General features: G+C 38.1%; 1 protein-coding gene across 3 annotated transcripts in view; it reads left to right on the top strand.

Annotated features, from left to right (window-relative positions):
• The window catches only part of HIPK3 (homeodomain interacting protein kinase 3), a 95,311-nt gene extending 74,335 nt beyond the window's left edge, over window positions 1-20,976 (top strand). The window contains exons 4-16 of one of the 3 annotated variants that reach the window (XM_056131015.1): window positions 1,788-1,907; window positions 2,522-2,608; window positions 3,037-3,221; window positions 5,076-5,235; window positions 6,246-6,369; window positions 11,768-11,889; window positions 12,143-12,267; window positions 12,360-12,521; window positions 13,014-13,310; window positions 13,657-13,797; window positions 15,559-15,794; window positions 16,182-16,309; window positions 17,092-20,976. In XM_056131015.1, coding sequence (XP_055986990.1) covers window positions 1,788-1,907; window positions 2,522-2,608; window positions 3,037-3,221; window positions 5,076-5,235; window positions 6,246-6,369; window positions 11,768-11,889; window positions 12,143-12,267; window positions 12,360-12,521; window positions 13,014-13,310; window positions 13,657-13,797; window positions 15,559-15,794; window positions 16,182-16,309; window positions 17,092-17,568 — 2,364 coding nt within the window. In that variant the 3' untranslated portion in view covers window positions 17,569-20,976. Of the gene's footprint in view, window positions 1-1,787; window positions 1,908-2,521; window positions 2,609-3,036; window positions 3,222-5,075; window positions 5,236-6,245; window positions 6,370-11,767; window positions 11,890-12,139; window positions 12,268-12,359; window positions 12,522-13,013; window positions 13,311-13,656; window positions 13,798-15,558; window positions 15,795-16,181; window positions 16,310-17,091 lie in introns of all 3 variants that reach the window. The other 2 variants (XM_056131006.1, XM_056131024.1) reach the window with 2 other exon arrangements.
• Window positions 20,977-21,328: the final 352 nt, after the last annotated feature.

The following is a 21,328-nucleotide window of genomic DNA, read 5'->3' as shown; positions in this document are numbered from 1 at the left end:
CCACCACCACTCTGCACCCGTCCCCCCCGTCCCCCAAATAGAATAGTAGTAGCCAGTACTATCAAAATAAGATATAGGTTAATATATGAATGTAAAGTCTTTTTTTTAACATATCATTACTCATTTTTGCACTGTATCTTGAGAGTGATGAATAAATAGTACTGATAGTTGTTGAGGTAAGACTGAAAAGTAAAATATGGCTGCTATCTTAAGACTCAACTGAATGGGGAAAAAAGGAACTGTTATTTTAATTTTGTTTCTACAGCAACCACATCCTGTAGTGATGCTAGGGTGGATGGTGGGGTGAGCTTCTAGTGATAAAGATTGAACCTAGGGTCTTGCGCATGCCAGGCAGATGCTGTTCCACTTGGACTGTCTCCTTGACCCTGGGGTCTTAATTTTTGAGTCAAGAAGATTAAGGAGAAAAACTTTATAGAGAGGAAAATAGAGAAAATGCAAAACCTGGACTACTGCAGAGGCAGTCTTTAAGGTTTTATTGAAAGTCTGTGTTCTCAGACACAGTTCAGACGAGATAAACCTTAAAGGACTGGGTGCTTTAACATTTAGAGATTTTTTCTCTTTATCTGATTTTTCCCTTTATTTTCTTTCTTTCCTTGGTTTTTTGTTCACATCTGATGGTGCTCCTGGCTCTGTGCTCAGGGATCCCTCCTGGCAAGGCTCAGGGTGTATATTTGTTGCTAGGAATAGAATCTGGTCCAGCCAAGTTCAAGGCAAGCACCCTACCCACTGTACTAACTCTCAGGTCGCCTTCTTTTTATTCTTTCTTAATGCTGTTCAGTTACTATGTCGGGGAACACATATTTGAGGGTCTCCTCTGTTCCAGACCGACATAGGTATCTGGACACTTATAAGTAAACAAAACAAAGAAAATATCTAACTTACTATCGTATAGCTTACTGCTGGAGAGTGGGGTAAGAAAACAAAGTATACAGAATATCAGGTAGTAAAAGGTGCGGTGGAGAAAAATAAGAGTTGAGTCTAAGAGATTACTGGTGCTTACCCTCCCACTCCTGTTCTCCCTCACCCCTGTTTTTCCCTCTGTTGATTCAAGTATACATTTTCCAATGACACAGTCCTGTCCGCTCCAGTACTCCTAGTCATAATCAACTAGGTTTTTACCATTCTGAGGTGTTTCATGTATATACTAAGTCCTATCACTCATTTTGGTTTGGGGCACCTCCAACCCCCATGCAGTGCTCAGGGACTACACCAGGGCCAGTGCTTAGGAGTCACTCTTGTTGGTGCTTGGGGGACCGTATGTGGCGAAATAGTATGCAGTGCTGGATATAGAACCAGGGTGGACCACATGCAAGGTAAGTGTCTTATCCCTGCACAATCTTTCCCGCCCTTAAATTTTTCTTCACCTTTTTCCTTTTTATCTCTGCACAGTCTCTCAGTTTTCATCTCTCCTTTGGCCTCAGGGCTCTTACTAGTTTTACACATTGCTTAAGAAATACAAGTATTTGGTTTCCCTTTACTACTTCCCAGTGTTCAACCCAGACTCTGTTTTTTTTTTTTGTTTTGGGTCTACATTTGACAGTATTCAGGGGGCTGATGTTGGTGGTTCTCAGGATATGAAACCCATTGACCTCCAGCATACAGAGCATGATCTCTGACTCTGAACCACTTCCATGCCTTCTGGACAAATTCCTTGAGGACAAAGACTGCATCATTTTATTTTTGAAATACATTAGTTATCTGATACATAGTAGATGTTTAAAAATCTATTGCATGAAAAGTAAACTGTTTTGCTAATTATTTTTCAGATTCGATACATTTCTCAGACTCAAGGTTTACCAGGAGAACAGTTGTTGAATGTGGGGACAAAATCCACAAGATTTTTTTGCAGAGAAACAGATATTTCTCATTCCGGTTGGAGATTAAAGGTAATCAGATAAAGAAATTTTGGGAAATTTTTCTAAGGTGTTTTATGTATGAAATATTCTCTTTCTCTTCTTATCTTACTTTTGGATTTTGGGTCACACCTGTTGGTACTCAAGGATCACTCCTGTAGTTTTCTCCTTGATATCATATGGGGTTCCAAGAATCTAACCTGGGCCCATTGCATGCAAGACAAGCATCCTGTCCACTGTACTTTTGCTCTAGTCCCCTTTTCTTTATATAATAAAATTTGTGTTTTATATTTAATCTTTTCTGGGTTCTCGCTTTTTAATCGTTATAGAGCAGGAGTGCAATGCCCTAATACATGTCATAAGTACCTAAAACTTATCCAAATTACCTAATTTATTTGAGGAGCAATAATCAATGCTTAATTTTATGATCACTTTGTATAAGGAGTTTTTGCTATTTTTTGGTCTTAACCTAGTTTAGTTTCTTTATTCTTGTTGTTCCTTAAAAAATATTTTTGGTTAATATTTTTTGAGACTACTACTTGCCCTGGAATATTCACTATATAAGACTAAATGCCATAACTTTAAAGAAATAGAAATTTACAAGTGGTGGATAATAATGTTTTTTTCTCCTTGATATATTTAATAAGACACTTGAAGAGCATGAGGCAGAGACTGGAATGAAGTCTAAAGAAGCCAGAAAGTACATATTCAACAGTCTGGATGATATAGTGCATGTGAGTAACATAGTGGCATTTGTCAGTCTTCCGTGTTCATGATGGAGTGCTTGCTAGTTCTAAACTTTTAAATGAAATTGGTATGGGGGGTTTAGGAACTAATTGCATTTGTTTTTATCAAACTTTTCTTTTATACTAACCCAGTCTTTATATAATGTGTTTTCTTGAAAGGAAAACAAGCAGCTAGATTTATTTTCCTCATATCTTGCTAAAAACAGATTTTTAAAAATAAACTAACTCTCTTCTTTGAATGCTATTTTATACTTAAAACATTCGGGGGGAATCGTTTGTAAATTCAGTCCTTGTTTAAGAATAGTAAATTTTGCCATGTTCGTTCCTATGTTGTGATAAATATTTTTTAAATTGTGAAGCTTTAACATGAACATCCTCTATGCCTTATTTTATTTGATGACTTGATTATTTCTTAGGTGAACACAGTGATGGATTTGGAAGGAAGTGATCTTTTGGCTGAGAAAGCTGATAGAAGAGAATTTGTTAGTCTGTTAAAGAAAATGTTGCTGATTGATGCAGATTTAAGAATTACTCCAGCAGAGACTTTGAACCATCCTTTCGTTAATATGAAACATCTTCTAGATTTTCCACATAGCAACCAGTATGTTACCTTAAAATCTTTTTAACTGATTATGGATAAATAATAATACCAGGTGTATAGAAGCTCATTTTGGTAGAAAAATGATTAAATATTTATGTAAGTTGAGTTGAAGAATGCCCAGTGACCCTGGGAAAGTGGCAGAGCAGAGTTTCAACACAAATCTGAATTGTATGCCAGTGTTCTTTTTAATTTCCTCTATACCCTTTCTCCTCTGTGTTGTAAAAAAAATTTTTTTACATAGGTTAGTAGAGGATATGTATACTTGATGATATTACAACTAAACGGTTCTTACAAATTATTTGAATGCTTAGGACTCTTTTTATAAAAACTAAAAGCGAAGTGACTTAAAACAGCTCCTTTTCATATTTAAAAAAGACTATGAAGAAAGGATAGGGATAAACCTGTATTTGTTATTGTGATTTCCCTAAAAAATTGAGATTTATGAAACCTAACTACTCCCCTTCCAAACACTAGAAACTTAAAAAAAGAATAAAAAAATAACCTTATATAGGCACTTTGAAAATAATGTAATAACCACTTGGTTGGCAATATCTAGTAGTTGGTGATATCAGAAATTTAGAAATTTATGGGAAAGTAGAAGAATACAAAATTACAGTATGCTGACAAAAAAACTTTAATTTTGATCACGATCATGATCATCCTGTTGTTCGTCGATTGCCTTGAGCAGGCCCCAGTAACGTCTCCTTTATCCTAGCCCTGAGATTTTAAAAAAGTGCCATATTCAAGGCTCTTTCAGGATTAGGAGAATGAGACCCATCATTGTTACTGGTATATTGGATACGCCACGGGGAGTTTGCGAGACTCTGCTATGTGGGCAGGTAACATTCGGTAACCTGCCAGGTTGTCCAAAGTAAGAATGAGATAATAAGATGTCACCACGCGCTTCCTGGAGCTGGGTTTTATAGTCTCTGGGTCTTGGCCATTAATGGGATTACACGCGCTGGGGGTCAGATGGTGGGTGTGATCCCTGCCTACTGGAAGGTGGAGGATCTGGGTGGAGGATGCTCAGCCCCGATCCAAGCAGGCTTGGAGATCTCAGCCCTGGGACCAGCATTCCTTTGTTCCTCTGCCAGTACCTTCATGCGTGTGGAGAGTGGTCTCAGCATGGTGGTGGCTGGTTCTGGAGGTCTTCGGCTGCCGGAGCCCTGGTCGGGGTGGGGAGGGAAACACAACCCGCCCCCCTCCAAGGGCCCCCGGCGGGGACAGCCAGGCACAGGGGCAGGAGACTCTGATAATTAATTTTGATACCTTAAGAAAAATACTGCAGGATCTAGTAGTAGTAGTACAGTACAGGGGTTTAGGTGTTCGTTTGCCTTGCACGTACTACTCCAGTTTCATTTCTGGCACCATCATTCTCACGTACTGCCTGGCATGATCCCTAAGCACAGAACGAGGCAGTAAACCTGAGCACAGCCAGGTGTGACCTCAAACCCCCTTCCCCCCAAAAAAATTGTAGATATAAGATGCTCTTATTTGCTTTAAAGTTTGATCTTTTCCTGTAGGATTTTCTAATAGAAATAGTACTTTATTTTTTTTTTTAATTTTTATTAGTGAAACACCATATGAGGTACAGTTGTAGACTTACAAATTTTTGTGCTTGGGTTTCTTCAGTTACACAATGATTGAGTACCCATCCCTCCACCAGTGCCCATTCCCCACCTCCAAAGCTCCCAGCATCCTTCCCACACCCCCCCCCCCCCACTAGAAATAGTACTTTAAATGAGCAGTTTAAATATAAGCCATAGAATATTTTTCTTTTGGAAATAATTTTAAAATGTTAATAATGTTCATTAATTTTAAGCTACTGAACTTCAAAATATTCTTATTTTGCAGTGTAAAGTCCTGTTTCCATATTATGGATGTTTGTAAGTCCCATCCAAATTCATGTGACAGAAATAATCACAATAAAACTTCACTTTTAAGACCTGTTGCTTCCAGCAATACTGCTAATCTGACTGCAAATTTTGCTAAAATTGGTACATTAAGAAGTCAGGTAAGACATTATAGTATTTAATAACTTACATTCTGTTATTTGTTCACTTTGCTTTTGAAATACACAGAAATTTTACGCCAACTGTAAGAAGTTGATGGTGCTTATGGGGTTTTACTATGACTATAGCGTTAAATCTCTTAATGTTTTAGGATGGAAGTTTAAACATCCGTTTATTCATTTTTCCCCCTCCTTTCACATTTTATTTGCTCAGTATCCTTTATTTCTCTCTTCTATGCCAGAGCTTTGTGGTCCTGTGAATGCAGAACTAGTTCTGAGCCAAGTATAGATACTGAATATCAAAGTTTTAGATAATGGCCCCAAAACTTGAAACCAAAAAAAAGAGAGAACATTTACTAGGCTCTATGTCTGTGCTTATTTTGTCACAGAACTGTGTATTTCTTTTTTTATTGTTGAAGCATACAATGTTTATACTTTATCATACCCACCTCCAAAGTGCCAGTATCTCTCCTATCTGTTCCTAGGTTTCCTTCTTGCTTACCTCATCCCTCTTTACCTTCTCAGATTTATCTTTTTTTTTTTTTTTTTGGTGGAGGGGGGAACACCAAAAAATAACCCAGGTTTTCTTAGGGTTTATTGCTGCTTTGCACTCAGGGATCATTCTTGGGCGTGCTCAGGGATCAGCGACCATATGGGGTACCAGGAATTGTGTCCAGATCGTGTTTAAGGCAAACACCCTACCCATTGTACTATAGCTTTGTCCCCCAGAACTAAGATTTTGGTTTTTTGTTGCTGTTTTTGGCTTTTTTGGTTACACCCGATGATGCTCTGGTTCTGCACTCAGGAATTACTCCTGGTGGTGCTTGGGGGACCGTGTGGGATGCCAGGGATTGAACACAGGTTGGCCGCATGCAAGGCTAATGCCCACTGTACTTTTACTCTGGACCTCAGAATTAAGATTTTAAGAAATGCTTTTGAATTCTGTTTTTTAAGCATGTATGTGTCAGTTAGGAAACTGCTCCACGTAATAGACTGTACATTGGTTGTTTCAGGCATTGAGTACATCTGCTCACTCAGTAGTGCACCACGGAATTCCCTTGCAGGCTGGAACTGCTCATTTTGGCTGTGGTGATGCATTTCAGCAGACACTGATTATCTGTCCCCCAGCTATTCAAGGTATTCTTTTATTCAAATAAATTTTTTTGAATTTAGACATTTATTATTGTAAACATACTTAAGTACCTTTTAATTGTGTTGCATAATTTTTGTTATATTAGGTATTGTATTTGAATTTAAGCTGATCACTAGCCTTTAGATTGATTATATTCATTCTTTCTTAGATAACAAGCATACAGTAGTGTTAACTTTTATGGTTTTTATGTACTTTCTATACTTCACCACTACTGAACTGTTGAAGATGCCCTTCATCACTGTCCTTATGTCTCTTCTTTCCCACCCATCCCCACTGCTTGGTAAGCTCAGTTCTGCAGTTAAAGGCCAAGGATTTTTTGGTCATTCTTTTGTTTACTTGTTTTGTTTCTCGTTATGCCATACATATGACTGAGATTATCAGTATTTTTTTCTCCCTCTGACTTCATGTCTCCTCAAACTGCAAGATTCCTCTTTTCTTTGGCTACGTAGTATTCCACTATATATACATACCTCAACTTCTTTATCCATTCATTGGTCATTGGACATTTGGGACATAGTTGTGCACATATGTTTTTGAATTAATGTTTTTGTGTTCTGGGAAGGTGCCAAGAAGTGGAATCACCGTATCACATGGAAACTCTATTCTAATAAAGCTTTTTTGAGAAGTCTCCATACTGTTTTCCATAGAGACCCAGGTGGCATTCCTACTAGTGGATCCTTTTTTACCACATCTCAGCCACTGCTGATTGTTTCTAGTCTTTTATGATATTTACTATTTGCACTGATGTGAGATGATTACATTTTTTTGATTCATGTTTTCCTCGTAACAAGAGATAGTGAACACTTTTTAATGTGCCTGCTACCTGTCTATATGTCCTCTTTGGAGCAAGAATCTACTTATTCATATCCCCCAGTTTTTTATGTACTTAGTGGCTTTTTTGGTTATTGAGGTTTACAAAGCACTGTCCTCCCATTGTTCATCGACTTGCTCAAGCAGGACCAGTAACGTCTCCATCGTGAGACTTGTTGTTACTGTGTTTGGCATATTGAATACGTCACGGGTAGCTTGCCAGGCTTTGCCTTGTGCGCGAGATACTCTCGGTAGCTTGCCGGGCTCTCCGAGAGGGGTGCAAGAATTGAACCCGGCTCAGCCAGGCTGGCTGCGTACATGGCAAATGCCCTACCACTGTAAATATTATCTCTTTGAGGTATGGTGTGTCAATAACTTTTCCCATTCAGTAGAGTTGTTTTAATTTTAGCCCTTGTTTCTTTTGCTATGCAAAAACCTTTTAGTTTGATATAGTCCATTAATTGTTTTTGTTGTCTTTGCCAATGGAGTTAAATCATTAAAGAATTGCCTAAGTCTGCTGGAGAGTTCTGCCTGTTTTCTCACTCCTGGTCTCATGTTGACGTCTTCATTCAGCTCAGGGTTAACTTTTGTTGCACTCATGTCTTAACTGAAGCTCATGTTCATTAACGAAAAGGGTCATATGATACTTGTATTTCCTGTCAAGCCTAGCATGATAAAATGCCTTAGTAGAAATTAATGAGCTGGCAAGCTATGGGTTTTCCTGTATTGGGTATCACTGTGTTCAGGTAAGTACATATCATCATTACTAAACATCGAGATGACTCAGTTCTCAGTTCTTTAAATTTTGGTCAAAGAAATTCTGTCTCCAAATGTCTTGAAACTTAGGTTTAAAAGAAGGGGGAAAAAATAACGGCCCCACTTAGACTATAGTATAAGAGTTCAGAGGGTAGAACACATTGGTAGTAAGTTAAAAGCCTCTGATGGAGGCCAAGAGATAGTACAGCAGGCAAAGTGCTTTATTTGCAGTTTAGCTAACCTAGGTTTGATCTGCCACACCACACATGGTTCCGTAAACTCTCCAGGTGTATGGTAAGCCTTGAGCCAGGAGTAACCCTCGAGCACAGCTGTGTGTGACTCCAACCCACCAAAATAAAAAGATCCTGATAAAATAAATACAAGATCCCCATTCTCTTTAGGATTAATTCTTAAAATATATTTGTGCAATAAAATGTATAAGGTTCTTTTATTTACGGGTGGAGGGGGAGGAGCTCCCAGGTGATGCCTAGGAGGCCCCGGGGCCCTATTAATGTAAAGCTACATAGGCCATAAAATTCCAGGGATTCCTGGGCTCACCCCAGTGGTGTTGGGGGCCTCCACATTTGCACCCATCACTCTTTGGGGAACTGTGTGGTGCTGAAGCCAAAGCTGGGTTGGGTACATACTTTGCATGTGCTACAGCTGCTGTACTGTCTCCTGTCCCTTCTTCTTTTAAAATTGTTAAATTGTACTTTGTTGAAATTAAAAGAGCACAACAGACCTGAGTGCATGCACTGTGTGTGTGAGGCCTGGGTTCATTGTCTTGTTCTGCATGGTCTTCCTAGTGCCTTTGGGAGGGAACCGCCCCCCGCCCCTTGCTCTGAGCTGAACTTCTGAATACTGCCGAGGGTACTTTCCCCAGAGAATTGACAGTAAGATGCAGTCATGTAAGACAGAATTGGTGAATACATTTTTGCCAGTAGAAATATTTGATAGAATATATTTTCATATATCTGGGAATATGCAGTTTCATTTAAAACCTGCAGTTGTTTTTCAAAAGGAAAACCATTTCTTTCTTTTCCTTTTCTTTTGATGGGGAGCCACACCGGCAATGCTGAAGGGTTATTCCTGGCTCTGCTCTCAGGACTTAATCCTGACGGGCTAGGGGGCTAAGGGGTGGCCTATATGTAATGCAGAGATCGAACCAGGGGTCAGCTATGTACAAGGTTTGCCTTACCTGCTCTACTATTGCTCTGCCCCCCCCCCCCAATTTTATTCTTTCTTTTTGTAGCTGATTAGGGACATCCTAGATCATTTTTTTTAATTTTTGTTTTTATAGGGTTGTTCACATTAATTGATTACATTCAATATTTCAACACCAATCCCACCACCATTCAAGCCTGCCTGCCAGGGGCAGGTGCTAGATAATTTACTTTCTGTTGCTTATTCTGAATATCATTAGAGGTTTGTAATTCTAAAATTCTAAATGGTAGGGGTCCAGAAATATCTCTGTGGGGAGTTAATCCATTTTGGGTATTTGTTTGTGAGTCTTTGGATCAAGGCTGTTAATGCGCTGAGGTGGCACTGAGGCAGTTTGTGGGCATGACAGCCAGGACTCCAAGCAGGCCGGGAGATACGAACGAACGGATCGGACCGTCTCCACTGCCACCATGTGGCCTGGGGTCTTAGTTCCAGATCTCTTGGTCCCTGGGTTTTTTTTCTGGAAGCATGTGGCCACCGGAGGTTTATCTGGAGTAGGCGGAGAGGGGACATCTGCTCCATTTGTGGTGCCCCCGTGGAATTGGCTCAGTATGGGGTCCGGAGAGATCTCCAGCAAGCTGCTATCTTCAGGATTCACTGCTGAGTCTCAGGTTCCCCAAGATCATTTTTATCCAAAAATTGATGCTTATTTTTGTTTTGAGGGCCACACCCAGTAGTAGTGCTCAGAGCTTACTCCTGGCAGTGTTCAGGGGACCATATAGAGTGCCAGGGACTGAGCCCCGGTCAACTGCAGGCAAGGCAAGTGCCCTACCTACAGTATGGTTCTGGCCCCACCAAGCTGATATTTAGGTGGGTACTGTTTAGCCACTGGTCAGCGGGCTGGTGATAGGGGTTTGAGTCAGTCCGTATTGAAAGTTATTGCTGCAGTAGATTGGAATGATGACTTAGTGACTTTTTCTTGTAACTAAACTTGGGAGGGTGTCCCTATAATCTTATTTGGAGTGATACTAAGTGACTTAGTGTCTCAAAAATTTAATGACATAAAGCTGAATATTTGCAAATGGCATTTGCAGCATATGATTCTACTATTAAGATTAATAAGCTTATTAACAGGTAATCCTGTTTTCTACTTTTCCCGGCGGGTATGCAAAATAGCAGGACATATTTGTACTGGTATGTCAGCAGTTCTCTACCAGAAATATAATACATTAAGCCACACTGGGTAAAGTTTTGTTATATCATTGTATATGGTAGGAATTATTAACTTTTTCATTTTCATTGGAGATTGAAATGAGTGTTCTGTTCCTGCATTTTCTTGATTCATATGTACCATCGTGTTCATTAAAGCGATGTACCCTCTCCCCCTCCCTGGGTGCCAAGAGTTTAAGATCTCTCTACAGTTTTAAAGCAGAGAATACTTAAAGTAGCTTAAAGATCTTGTGAGAAGATTAATATTCTAGGCTAGATTGATTTTTCCCACAGTGTTTTGCATTGTTTTGTTCCCCCTGCTATCTGTCCACCCAAGACTACAGTTGGGAGACCCTCTCTGTTTTCTTAAAGAAGTTAGATTTCCAGCAGTGCGGGTGCTGAGTAATTAATTTTTTTCTGAAAAGTGGGGGGGGGGCAAATAATTTTGGGAACATCTGTGTTAGATGGTCAGATTGTTAAATGAGATTTACCTTTATCAAAGTGGGAAAACTTTTTGAAAGGGCCTATAGAACATCAGCAGAATACTTAAAAGGGAATGGGAAGTTTCAAGAAAAATGATTACATTTTTCACTTGCATTTAAAAAAGTAGAAAGAGCAGTTTTATAATTTTTGGAATGTTTTCCTAAAATACTTTGTTAATGTGACCATTCTAATCAGAAATTCAGCACTTTTTCCCTTTAATACTTGTTTTTTTTTCTTGTTTTTAAAGTTTCGACACCAGAAGTTACAGTACTATTAATAGTAATGTTTCAGAAGTACAGTATTGCTACGCCTGGCAGTAGTGGATCAACATCCATCCCCACTATCTCTGGATCTTCTCCCTCTTCCTCTTCCCTCCCACTGTTGTTTAACAAACTCTCTTCTATGGGCAGATTTTCAGGGTCTCTAAACAGTAACCATTGTTTATTCCCTTACTGTCTTTCTCTGTACTTCATGTTTGAGAGAGATATTCAGTATTTATCCCCCATCCGTTGACTAACTTTGCTCAGTACAGTACTCTCCTGTTTAACAAGTTGTGGTAAGCTGCAGAATTTCATCTTTTCCAGTAACTGAGTAGTATTCTGTTATGCATATATACGACAACTTCTTTATCTCTTCATCTGTTCTTGGACATGTGGTTGTTACCTGATTTTGGCAATTGTGGGTAGTGTCGAGGTGAATGTCACAAATCAGAAAATCACAAATCATCCTGTTAATCGTCGATTGCCTCGAGCAGGCCCCAGTAACGTCTCCTTCATCCTAGTTATATTCAAGGCTCTTTAGGAGAATGAGACTCATCATTGTTACTGGTATTTGGCATATTGGGTACGCCCCAGGGAGTTTGCCAGACTCTGCAAGGTGAATGTAGGAGTGAGTATTTTAAATTCAAGAGCTTTACAAAGTCAACTCAGAAGATTTCATTTTAGAACTCTTTCTGTTTTACAGGTATTCCTGCAACACATGGTAAACCCACTAGCTATTCAATAAGGGTAGATAATACTGTTCCACTTGTAACTCAGGCACCAGCTGTGCAGCCGCTACAAATTCGACCTGGAGTTCTTTCTCAAGTTAGTAACAGTTCACTATTTTCACAATATGCTTGCTTCCATATACTCCATTATGAATGCTGATCCATTTATGACATCGGCCTGTGCTGATGAAAATGAAAATTATCTGTATGGTAATTTAGTCTTGTGTAGCATTGGGGCTTTAACTTTTGTAATTATTAGTTAATTATAACTTTAATTTATCTTATATTTTAATCATAGTAAAAAGTGAATTGCTTGTAACTTCCTTGCTTATCTGCTTTTGGCGCAGCAGACTTGGTCTGGTAGAACTCAGCAGATGCTGGTACCTGCCTGGCAACAGGTAACACCCATGGCTCCTGCTGCAACCACGTTGACTGCTGACGGCGTGGCTGGTTCACAGAGACTTGGAGACTGGGGGTAAGTGACAAACAGAAGTGCTTCTTCAGGAATAGTTTGCAGAGTAGGTTTTGGTAAAGAAGGGATTCAGCTTTTCTAAACTTTCTTCCTAGGAAAATGATTTCACATGGCAATTGTTACAGCTCAGTGGTGCCACAACCTCTTCTAACCAATCAGATAACTTTATCAGCCCCTCAGCCAATTAGTGTGGGCATTGCACATGTTGTCTGGCCTCAGCCTGGTACTACCAAGAAAAATAAACTGTGCCAGAACAGGTTGGTACTGATATTTTAAATTTTTCCTGCATTTTGAGAATTAAGTTTTAAAATAAAATTTGCATGCACACTCTGATGCTTTCAAGATGACCTTTCTGATAGCTTGTGACAAACATAATGGCTTCTACCTTCTCAATTCCTCAGAGGAATTTTGATAAAGCTAATTTGGATGGGAACCAGGAAAAGAGGAAATAAATAGTTTGAGTTGGTAAGATTGTCTTCATTGCCATCTTGATAATATTATCTTCTTAAAATGTAGCACTTTTAGATATTCAGATATTCACATTTACGACTACCCTCACCCCCCAAAACAATTTGAATGTGTGTAGATACAATTTACACCTAAACTTTTAGAGGTATTTTATGTTTTATAAAACTCAGGGTCTTTGTGTATTGTCTGCATGATATTGGACAAGTAGAGTTCATATCGCTTGGTTTAATTTTAGAAAAGTTTGTACATTTCTTTCATAGAAGTGTATTGTTCCTTTGCAGGAGTAATTCATTGCAGAATACCAACATCCCACATTCAGCATTTATTTCTCCAAAGATAGTAAATGGGAAAGATGTAGAGGAAGTAACTTGTGTAGAAACACAGGACAATCACGACTCAGAAGGCGAGACAAGAAATGGTTGTGAAACATCCATCAGGCAGGACTCAGACGCAGCAGTTTCAGACAGGCAGCGACAAACCATCATCATTGCTGACTCCCCAAGTCCTGCCGTGAGTGTGATCACTATTAGCAGTGACACAGATGAAGAAGAGACATCACAGAGACATTCGCTCAGAGAGTAAGTGTTGAATTCAGTATCCTATGTGCATCCTACCTCCTCATAGAATAAGGATGGTGCTCTCTGGTGTGCTGGGAAAATTAAAAGAAACAAAATTTCTTCAGCTTTTCTCTTTGTTCATCTGTCTTTGAAGTGTTCAAAATAGAATGTGAGATTCTGCACCGAGAGTACTTCCTAAATAGTATTTAACATGGTTATTGTAGCATTCTTTTCTGTATTTGTAATCTTTAGATTGTTTGTGTATGCAGCCGCTTTTTATATTCTTAATCAAACCATAGGTCTTAGCTACATAGGGAATATTTTCTCATTTTAACCCCCTTTTCCCCCCTCTTCCCTCTGCTACTAGATGTAAAGGTAGTCTAGATTGTGAAGCTTGCCAGAGCACTTTGAATATTGATCGAATGTGTTCCTTGAGCAGTCCTGATAGTACTTTGAGTACCAGCTCCTCAGGGCAGTCCAGCCCATCTCCTTGCAAGAGACCGAACAGGTACAAGGATTTCAGTAGTGGTATATGATAAATACTAAGACTACTAAAAATCTTACTGCTTCTTTTTGTTGATGTTTTGATTAGTAAATGTCTATTAGTTTGCTATAATGGCTACTGTTTAACATAATTTTTGAGTTCGATCAGTTTTTATAAACTCGATTTGAATTAGTATTTTTCCTCTATTGTTATAGAACAGATCTAAATTTAAAAAAAAAGAGCTAATTTTTTTTTTTTTTAAAAAGAAAGTGTCTAGGGCTGGAGCAATAGTAGAATGGGTAGGACACTTGCCTTGCATGCAGCTGACCCAGCAGATTCAATCCCCAGCATCCCATATATTCCCTTGAGCACCACCAGGAATAATTTCTGAGTGCAGGTCAGAAGTAACCCCTGAACATCACCACATGTGGCCCCCAAACAAACAAAAACAGATATTTTTGGATGAAACTTTTAGTTAGATGCTGTGATTTACAAGCTGTTAGCAGTACATTTGTTTCAGTTATTTAGTATTCCAACACTAGTTCCACCAATGTGCCCTTCCCTTCACCAATTCCCATCATCCCCCCACCCCTGCCCCAATCCTGCTCCCTTAACAGGCTTAAAATGTTTTACTTTATATTGCTTATTACAACATATATCTCATAATGGTGTTGCTAGAGTCATGGCCTGAGGATTTACTGAGCTGCTAGAGGTGGGCTGAGCCCTCTGTGTTACTGTTTTTACTCACTGGGTATAGTGCACTTTTACTCATTTTTCCCATCTAATTTTTTGTGCTTCTTTCGGACCGATGGTGCTGTGCGGCCAAATATGCTGCTGCGTGCTTTGGGACCTTTGGAGTTGGGACGATAGCTGCTGCCATCTCTGGCGCCTCTCTGAGATCAGTCATGAAACTGGCCCATTTTTCTGGCAGCAACAGGAGCTGGATATGGGTGGGTGGAGCTCTGGGCCTTTGACAGGGCAGGGACTTGGTCTAACCCTATCCTGCTAAGGTTCTGAGGCTACAGAGATCTGGGCCTGGTGGTGGCCGGGCTCTCCTGGGATACCTTAGCTGCTGGCATCTCTGAAATCAGTCGTGAAGCTGGACTGTTTTTCCGACCAAAAAACCCAACCCTTTTCCTCTTCTTCCCTCCCTCCCCTTCCCCTTCCTTCCCCTCTCTGCTAAAATGGGGAAACCTTTTAGGTAACCATTCAGTTTAAAAGGCCCCAGGTGGGCCAGAATGAATGTAGGGTTAAAGTGACACTAGTTCAATCCCTGGCACCACATATGGTCCCTGAGTACCTCCAGGAGTGGTGTTTGAGCACAGAGCCAGGAGTAAACCCTGAGCTTGTTGGGTGTACCTCTCCCCCACCTGCTGATAAATACCCCACATTGCCAAGTAACACATATGGACAAGATTTAATTGAAAATATTCAAAACACATGCTTATATAGTTTGTACCTTTTATACAAATTATCTGGAACATTGCTCTTAATGGTGTGGTTGAAATTTTTTGAATTCATACAGTAGAATTTTATGAACTACAGAACAATCAAGTGGGAAAGGAAAGGAGAAAATGAAGTGCTAAAAATGATTGTTTCTTCACAGATTAGAATTAGAGTTAGCAGTTGGGATAAGGAATTAGTGTGAGAGTCTAGAAAAATCCACAAAAAATTTTATTGGACAAGAAGAAATTGTTATTCCACAAAAGTGAAATAGCTGAATAAAGTCTTAACAATTTGCTGGAGCCTATTTAAAAACTTATTAAAAATTCCATTCTATTGTAGTATGTCAGATGAAGAGCAAGAGAGTGGTTGTGATACTGTGGATGGCTCTCCAACATCAGACTCTTCGGGGCATGACAGTCCATTTGCAGAGAGTAGTTTTGTGGGGGACACTCATCAAAACACTGAACTGGTAACCTCTGCTGACACAAAATCCAAACCAGCTGTTTGTACTGTAGTGGTGCCACCAATAGGACTAGAAAATGGATTGAACGCTGATGAACATATGGCAAACACAGGTAAACTGAGTTCTTTCTGTTTCTTAAAAGGTCTATGATGATCAGGAGACCTAGATTTGACCTTGGCACCACATGGTCCTTGAGTACCACTTATTGGGTGTGACCCCCCCATAAAAGGCAGGGGGTCTTAATTTAGAAACAACTGAATCAGAACGAAAGTCAAAAGGCATCTGAATTTTCAGCCTGGTCATATTGAATTTTACCAAGAGATCTCTTCTGATATCTTCTAGAGCTTAGAATCATGAGATCTCTCTTATTTTAATTTTAAGTCTTTCAAGTCACTGTTGTTTGAAATATCTTTTTAAATTTTTTTAATTAAAAAGACGTTTTAAATTTTTATGTGATAAGGGAAAAGCAGCAACTTAAATGTTTTTGTCTTGTTTCCAGAGTCTGTATGCCAGCCATCAATAAAGGAACGAACAGCCCCTGGCAGATTAAACCAGCCTTCTACAGTGGGTAATCGTCAGCAAAAATTGCCATCAGCATTCCAGCAGCAGCATTTGAATTTCAGTCAGGTATGTTTGCGAGCTTATATGGATTCAAATCCAGCAGTTTCTCACTTAGAGGGAAAATTGATGCTGAAACGCAATCAAGTTTTCATAAATTTCATACTTTTTATTATACCAAGTGCCTAGAGTAACTGGCCTGGTGAAGTTTAAGCATTATTATACATAGACTACGAATTCTTGGGAAAGGTTGGGCCCTTAGAATTCTCTTAAGTAATTTTAGGTTCTATAGGTCAGAACCTACATTAATGGGTGAATGGCTTTATTCCTTATTTCTTAGTAAGTGCTGATGGTGATTTTCTGTCCTTATCGAGTGCTATCTAGCCAGTTCTGTACACCAGTTGTTTTCTTTCTCTTGTGGAAAGAAAAGATTACAGGTATTAGAATCAGACCTGTGTAAATATCTCAGCATTACCAAACATTGAGTGTGTTAACCTTCGCTGAACGTCTTCAGCAAATCTGGATCGCAGTTAATGAGAGTAATAGCTGAATCATGTATGTAAAATATTAGCATTTTATATATATAGTTAAGTGATTATCATTAGTAACGATGGGGGCATTGATACTGTTGGTTGTAGTAACTGTTACTATTTAATAAAATGTAATGAGTATTAAAAGCTAATACCAGTATCTTAGAACTGATATTTTTCTCCTCTATGCCTGTATAAGCTCATATCTAAGATGTCTGTATGGTCTATTAGTCACAGAGCATATTATAATAGTCGTTTCTTCCTTTTAACTTACATGTTGTTAATTCACTTTTTGTGTGTGTGTTTTGGGGTTTGCAATAGGTCCAGCACTTTACATCTGGGCATCAGGAGTGGAATGGAAATTTTGGACATCGAAGACAGCAAGCTTATATCCCTACTAGTGTTACCAGTAATCCATTTACTCTTTCTCACGGAAGTCCCAATCACTCAGCCGTTCATGCCCATCTGGCTGGAAATACGCACCTTGGAGGACAACCTACTCTTCTTCCATACCCATCATCAGCTACCCTCAGTAGTGCTGCACCAGTGGCCCACCTCTTAGCCTCTCCGTGTACCTCAAGACCTATGTTACAGCATCCAACCTATAATATCTCCCATCCCAGTGGCCTAGTCCACCAAGTCCCAATGAGCATAAATCCCCGTCTGTTACCATCCCCAACCATTCATCAGACTCAGTACAAACCTATCTTCCCACCACATTCTTACATTGCAGCATCACCTGCATTTACTGGATTTCCATTGAGTCCAACAAAACTCAGCCAGTATCCATATATGTGAAAACTCGAGTATATTGAGGAAGCTCAATGATATAAACATTTGATTAAAAATAAAACATGGTATTTAATAAATATTAGCCATGGCACAAGAAAATTATTTTTGAATCATGTAGACTTGGGTGCAATTTAAACAACTTTGAGCTTTAAAAAAAACTCACTTTTAATGTGTTTTGCACATTTGGTATAACTTGTCTTTGGTCATGTTATCTTCTTATGTAGTAACTCTAGACAGGTGACTTATAGGAGCAGAAGTCCAGTTTTGCTCCTGCTATTTTTTATAAAATTGCCTTCTAACTAGTGCAAGACACGTCCACATTTGGGAAGCCATTCTGTGTACAGACTTAGAGCAACAAATGCACATATGTCAGAATTACAGCATACAAGTGAATTGTATTTTCTGTGTCTTAGTGTGTAAATGTTGGGTCACTTACCTAAGAAATTGAGCTATTGTTCTTTACATTTGCATGTGTCTTTGCATGGGCAAAATGTTGCCTAGACTTTGCTCTTAAATGTTGTTCTAATAATCTCAGCTGCATTGTAAACCGTTCCCACACATAGTGCCTTAAATATTTGAGGTTGTTAATGTTATTACCTATATATAAATGTTGAGGACTGCAGCACTTACAATTCAGACCTACACTTTAGTTTTTCTTTTGATAGAGTAATGTTCATTTTGGGTTTTGTGTGGTATGATTTCAGGTTGTAGCCGTTTTTCCATACTAAGAGGGCAGCATGTTTGCTATAGCTGAATTCTGCTGTCTGATTTTTCAGAATGATCTAGCTTCAAGAAAAGCAAGCAGTTAGTAGTGCTTAAGAAAAATTGATTCAGTATCTAATGGATAGTTAATAACTGTCACAATACAGCATTTTATATACTGTTAAGTGAAACTGCAATACAATCTAAGTTTATTTTGGGGAGTGTTTGCTATATAATTGGATTTAATAAAATGTTTAGAGGTGCAGTAGGCATGATTTTGAGTAGATAATGAAAGAAAATGCAAAATACTCATTGATTCATGATGTGGTTTCATCTTAGCTTGGGCAAACCATGCAGTATTTAATAAATAGTAGCAGAATATTTACTATTGAAGCTTGAAAAGATGTGAGTTCTTTGTGTGCAATTTTTCATTTATGCATGTGAGAGGGTTTTTTTTTTTAAGTATTTTTACATTGTAGTACTTGTTTTGTTTGTTGGTGGTGTTTGCTTATTTAATACATTCCGTCAGGGACAGAAATTACATGCTTTTTTTCTTAGGAAGTGTGTGTGTATGTGTGTGTGTGCGTGTGTGTGTTTGTGTGTGTGTGTATGTTTTTGTGGGGGGAGGGTGGTGGTTATGTTTAAATGAAGTTGCTTTTACAGCACCAAAGACTTAATCATCCGTTTCCTATATAAAAGGTAGCTACTTTTTGCATAGACCTCAAGTATATTGTAGTGTAGAGGTGGAATTTTAAGGAAAGGTATTAAACAGGCCGTGTTTTAGCTTATGGGCAAGTAATAAATTGTATCATTTATCTTGAATGTATCATAGATAAGCTGCTATATAACGATTGCCACTTCAGATAGCTGTGAAATTAGGTGATTAACTAGTTGTTATTTAGCCTTCTAATTTCTGTATAAGTCTAACTACATGAAATAGAAGTTGGGGTTTTGATTTTTTACTTTGCTTTTCTGTTTGGAGTGTCATTGTAACTACTGTATTGTAAATGATGGGAAAAACTGCATATGTTATTTTCGGGTGTGTTATTTGCATCAGTATTTTATCTCTATTAATGTTTGTGCTCATCACTGCATATAAAAACTTGGATGTATCAATGTAACTTAATTTTTTATTTTTCATACTGGCATTGTAGACACTTGAGAAAGCTGTATCTTGCAGGCTTGGCTTAACTTTTTTTTCCTTAAAAATCTGGAATATAAACTTAAGCATTTACTGGAATAAATAGTACAAAGCATTTGAGTGTAAAACTCTTTTGGATTTACAGCATTTCTTTGATAAATGAATGCATACCACTAGTACAGCTTTAGTACAGCATTGATAATAAGCTAATAATGGATAAACTTTTCTTTACTCCATTACACAAGCAGTGTTTTATTTAATAATCATCAATGAAATAAATGTGCCTCAAATTGATTTTAAAATTTACAGTATTAGATCATAAAAAAAAACCAGCAGTACATTTTTAGTCACACTGAAAATGAAGGACATAATTTTCCCCACAAGTTTCAGTGTTTTTAGTAATCAATTCTATGCATTTTATATAAATAGAAATATATATATAACACATAAAGGAATAGCTTAAGATTAATTTAAAAGATTATTTACAGATGGTAAATTTATGGAATCACGATTTCAGTAAACGTGCTGCCCTCCACAGCCTTCTCATTTTATTATTTATACAGTCCAGCAGTTTACTGGTATCTGCTCACTCCGTGGAAAAGAGTTAGTGCTGGCAATGGTTGTTTCAGAAACGCCAGATACAAGGAATTGATTGAAAATGTTTGTACAACAGCTGCAAAGCTAGCGCAGTTTTCTTTTTGTTCAGGACCATATTTACTAGCCCAAAGTCTCGTGGTTTCTGTTTTATCACTTTTGAGATTGAGATGGTCTTGATAAATTGACAGTAAATGATGAACTGGTAAACTTTAATGTTTTCATAATGTGATCGTAATATTTGATAAAGGTGTATTCCAGTTACACTGATCTCACACTGATTCTAATCATGGACTTTTTAATGTGTTTTTAAAAAAGTCTAAATTTAGCATGTTAACAAAAGTATCTGGATTAACCTCTTTAAAATATTTTTTTAAAACTGGTTTTCTTTGGTTTTAATGCTTCCTTAAATAAAACACTGCATGACTTCCAAATTGCATATTTGCATACTATTTTAATTCGCAAAATTATTTTTATCAAATACCCTGATACTTTTCTGTCGGGGAATTTATGTTACTGTAGTAGCAAAGCCTTTTCATTTTTCAAATCTCTACTATTTTAAACTGGGTTTGTGTTATGTCAAAGTTAAATCATACACTGCAAGGTGTAGGAAGATTTGATTACTGAGTTTGAACTGTTAACTGTTTTTAACAATTTTAGACTTGTGGCTTTCTTTCTTTGGTTTGTTTTTGCTTTTATTTCTATGCTACACTAGTTTGCCATGTAGCAATTGCACTGTGCAATATTACAATAAGGACTGGGAAAATTTTTATGGATGTAATGTCTATTACGGTTTGCGATAGTATTTCTCTCTAGTTCTCAGTGATTTAAATGTGACCAAGCCTTCTGTACTTTGTCACAAAAAGCGGGTTTTCCAGGTGACTATTTTGGTGAGTGTCAAAATAAGAATTTATGGTGTATTACTGTCGATTCACTTTGAATTAAAATATATATATTGCAGCAAACAGCTTGTTGGCTTTTTTTCCACCTCAGAACCATTTACAGGATAGGCAAGAAAAGGCTAGCAACACTGAGTACCTCATTCATACCATCTTGTTTGCTTCTCAGAAACTAGGAGAAAACTATTCTCTTCGTTATATAAAAATGAAATAGGTTAAAAATATGTTTAAGTTGCCTCAGCTTATATTGCCATCTGAGATATATAAAACTTCACTACCTTACCATAGCTAATCTACTTCCCACTGTACCTTTTAAACTGCAGTCTGAGGCATGTGCCAGAATATAGCCACAGAGGATCTAGAGCGCATTTATCTTAGTATTGTAAATAATATTTTAAAAATAATATCCTCTATACTATAATATGTTCTG

This window comes from Sorex fumeus, unplaced genomic scaffold (genome assembly GCF_029834395.1).
Source record: "Sorex fumeus unplaced genomic scaffold, SorFum_2.1 ptg000007l, whole genome shotgun sequence".
Taxonomy (NCBI): Eukaryota; Metazoa; Chordata; class Mammalia; order Eulipotyphla; family Soricidae; genus Sorex; species Sorex fumeus.
The sequence above is the reverse complement of the archived record's forward strand: the minus strand, read 5'-3'. Positions and strand labels throughout refer to the sequence as shown.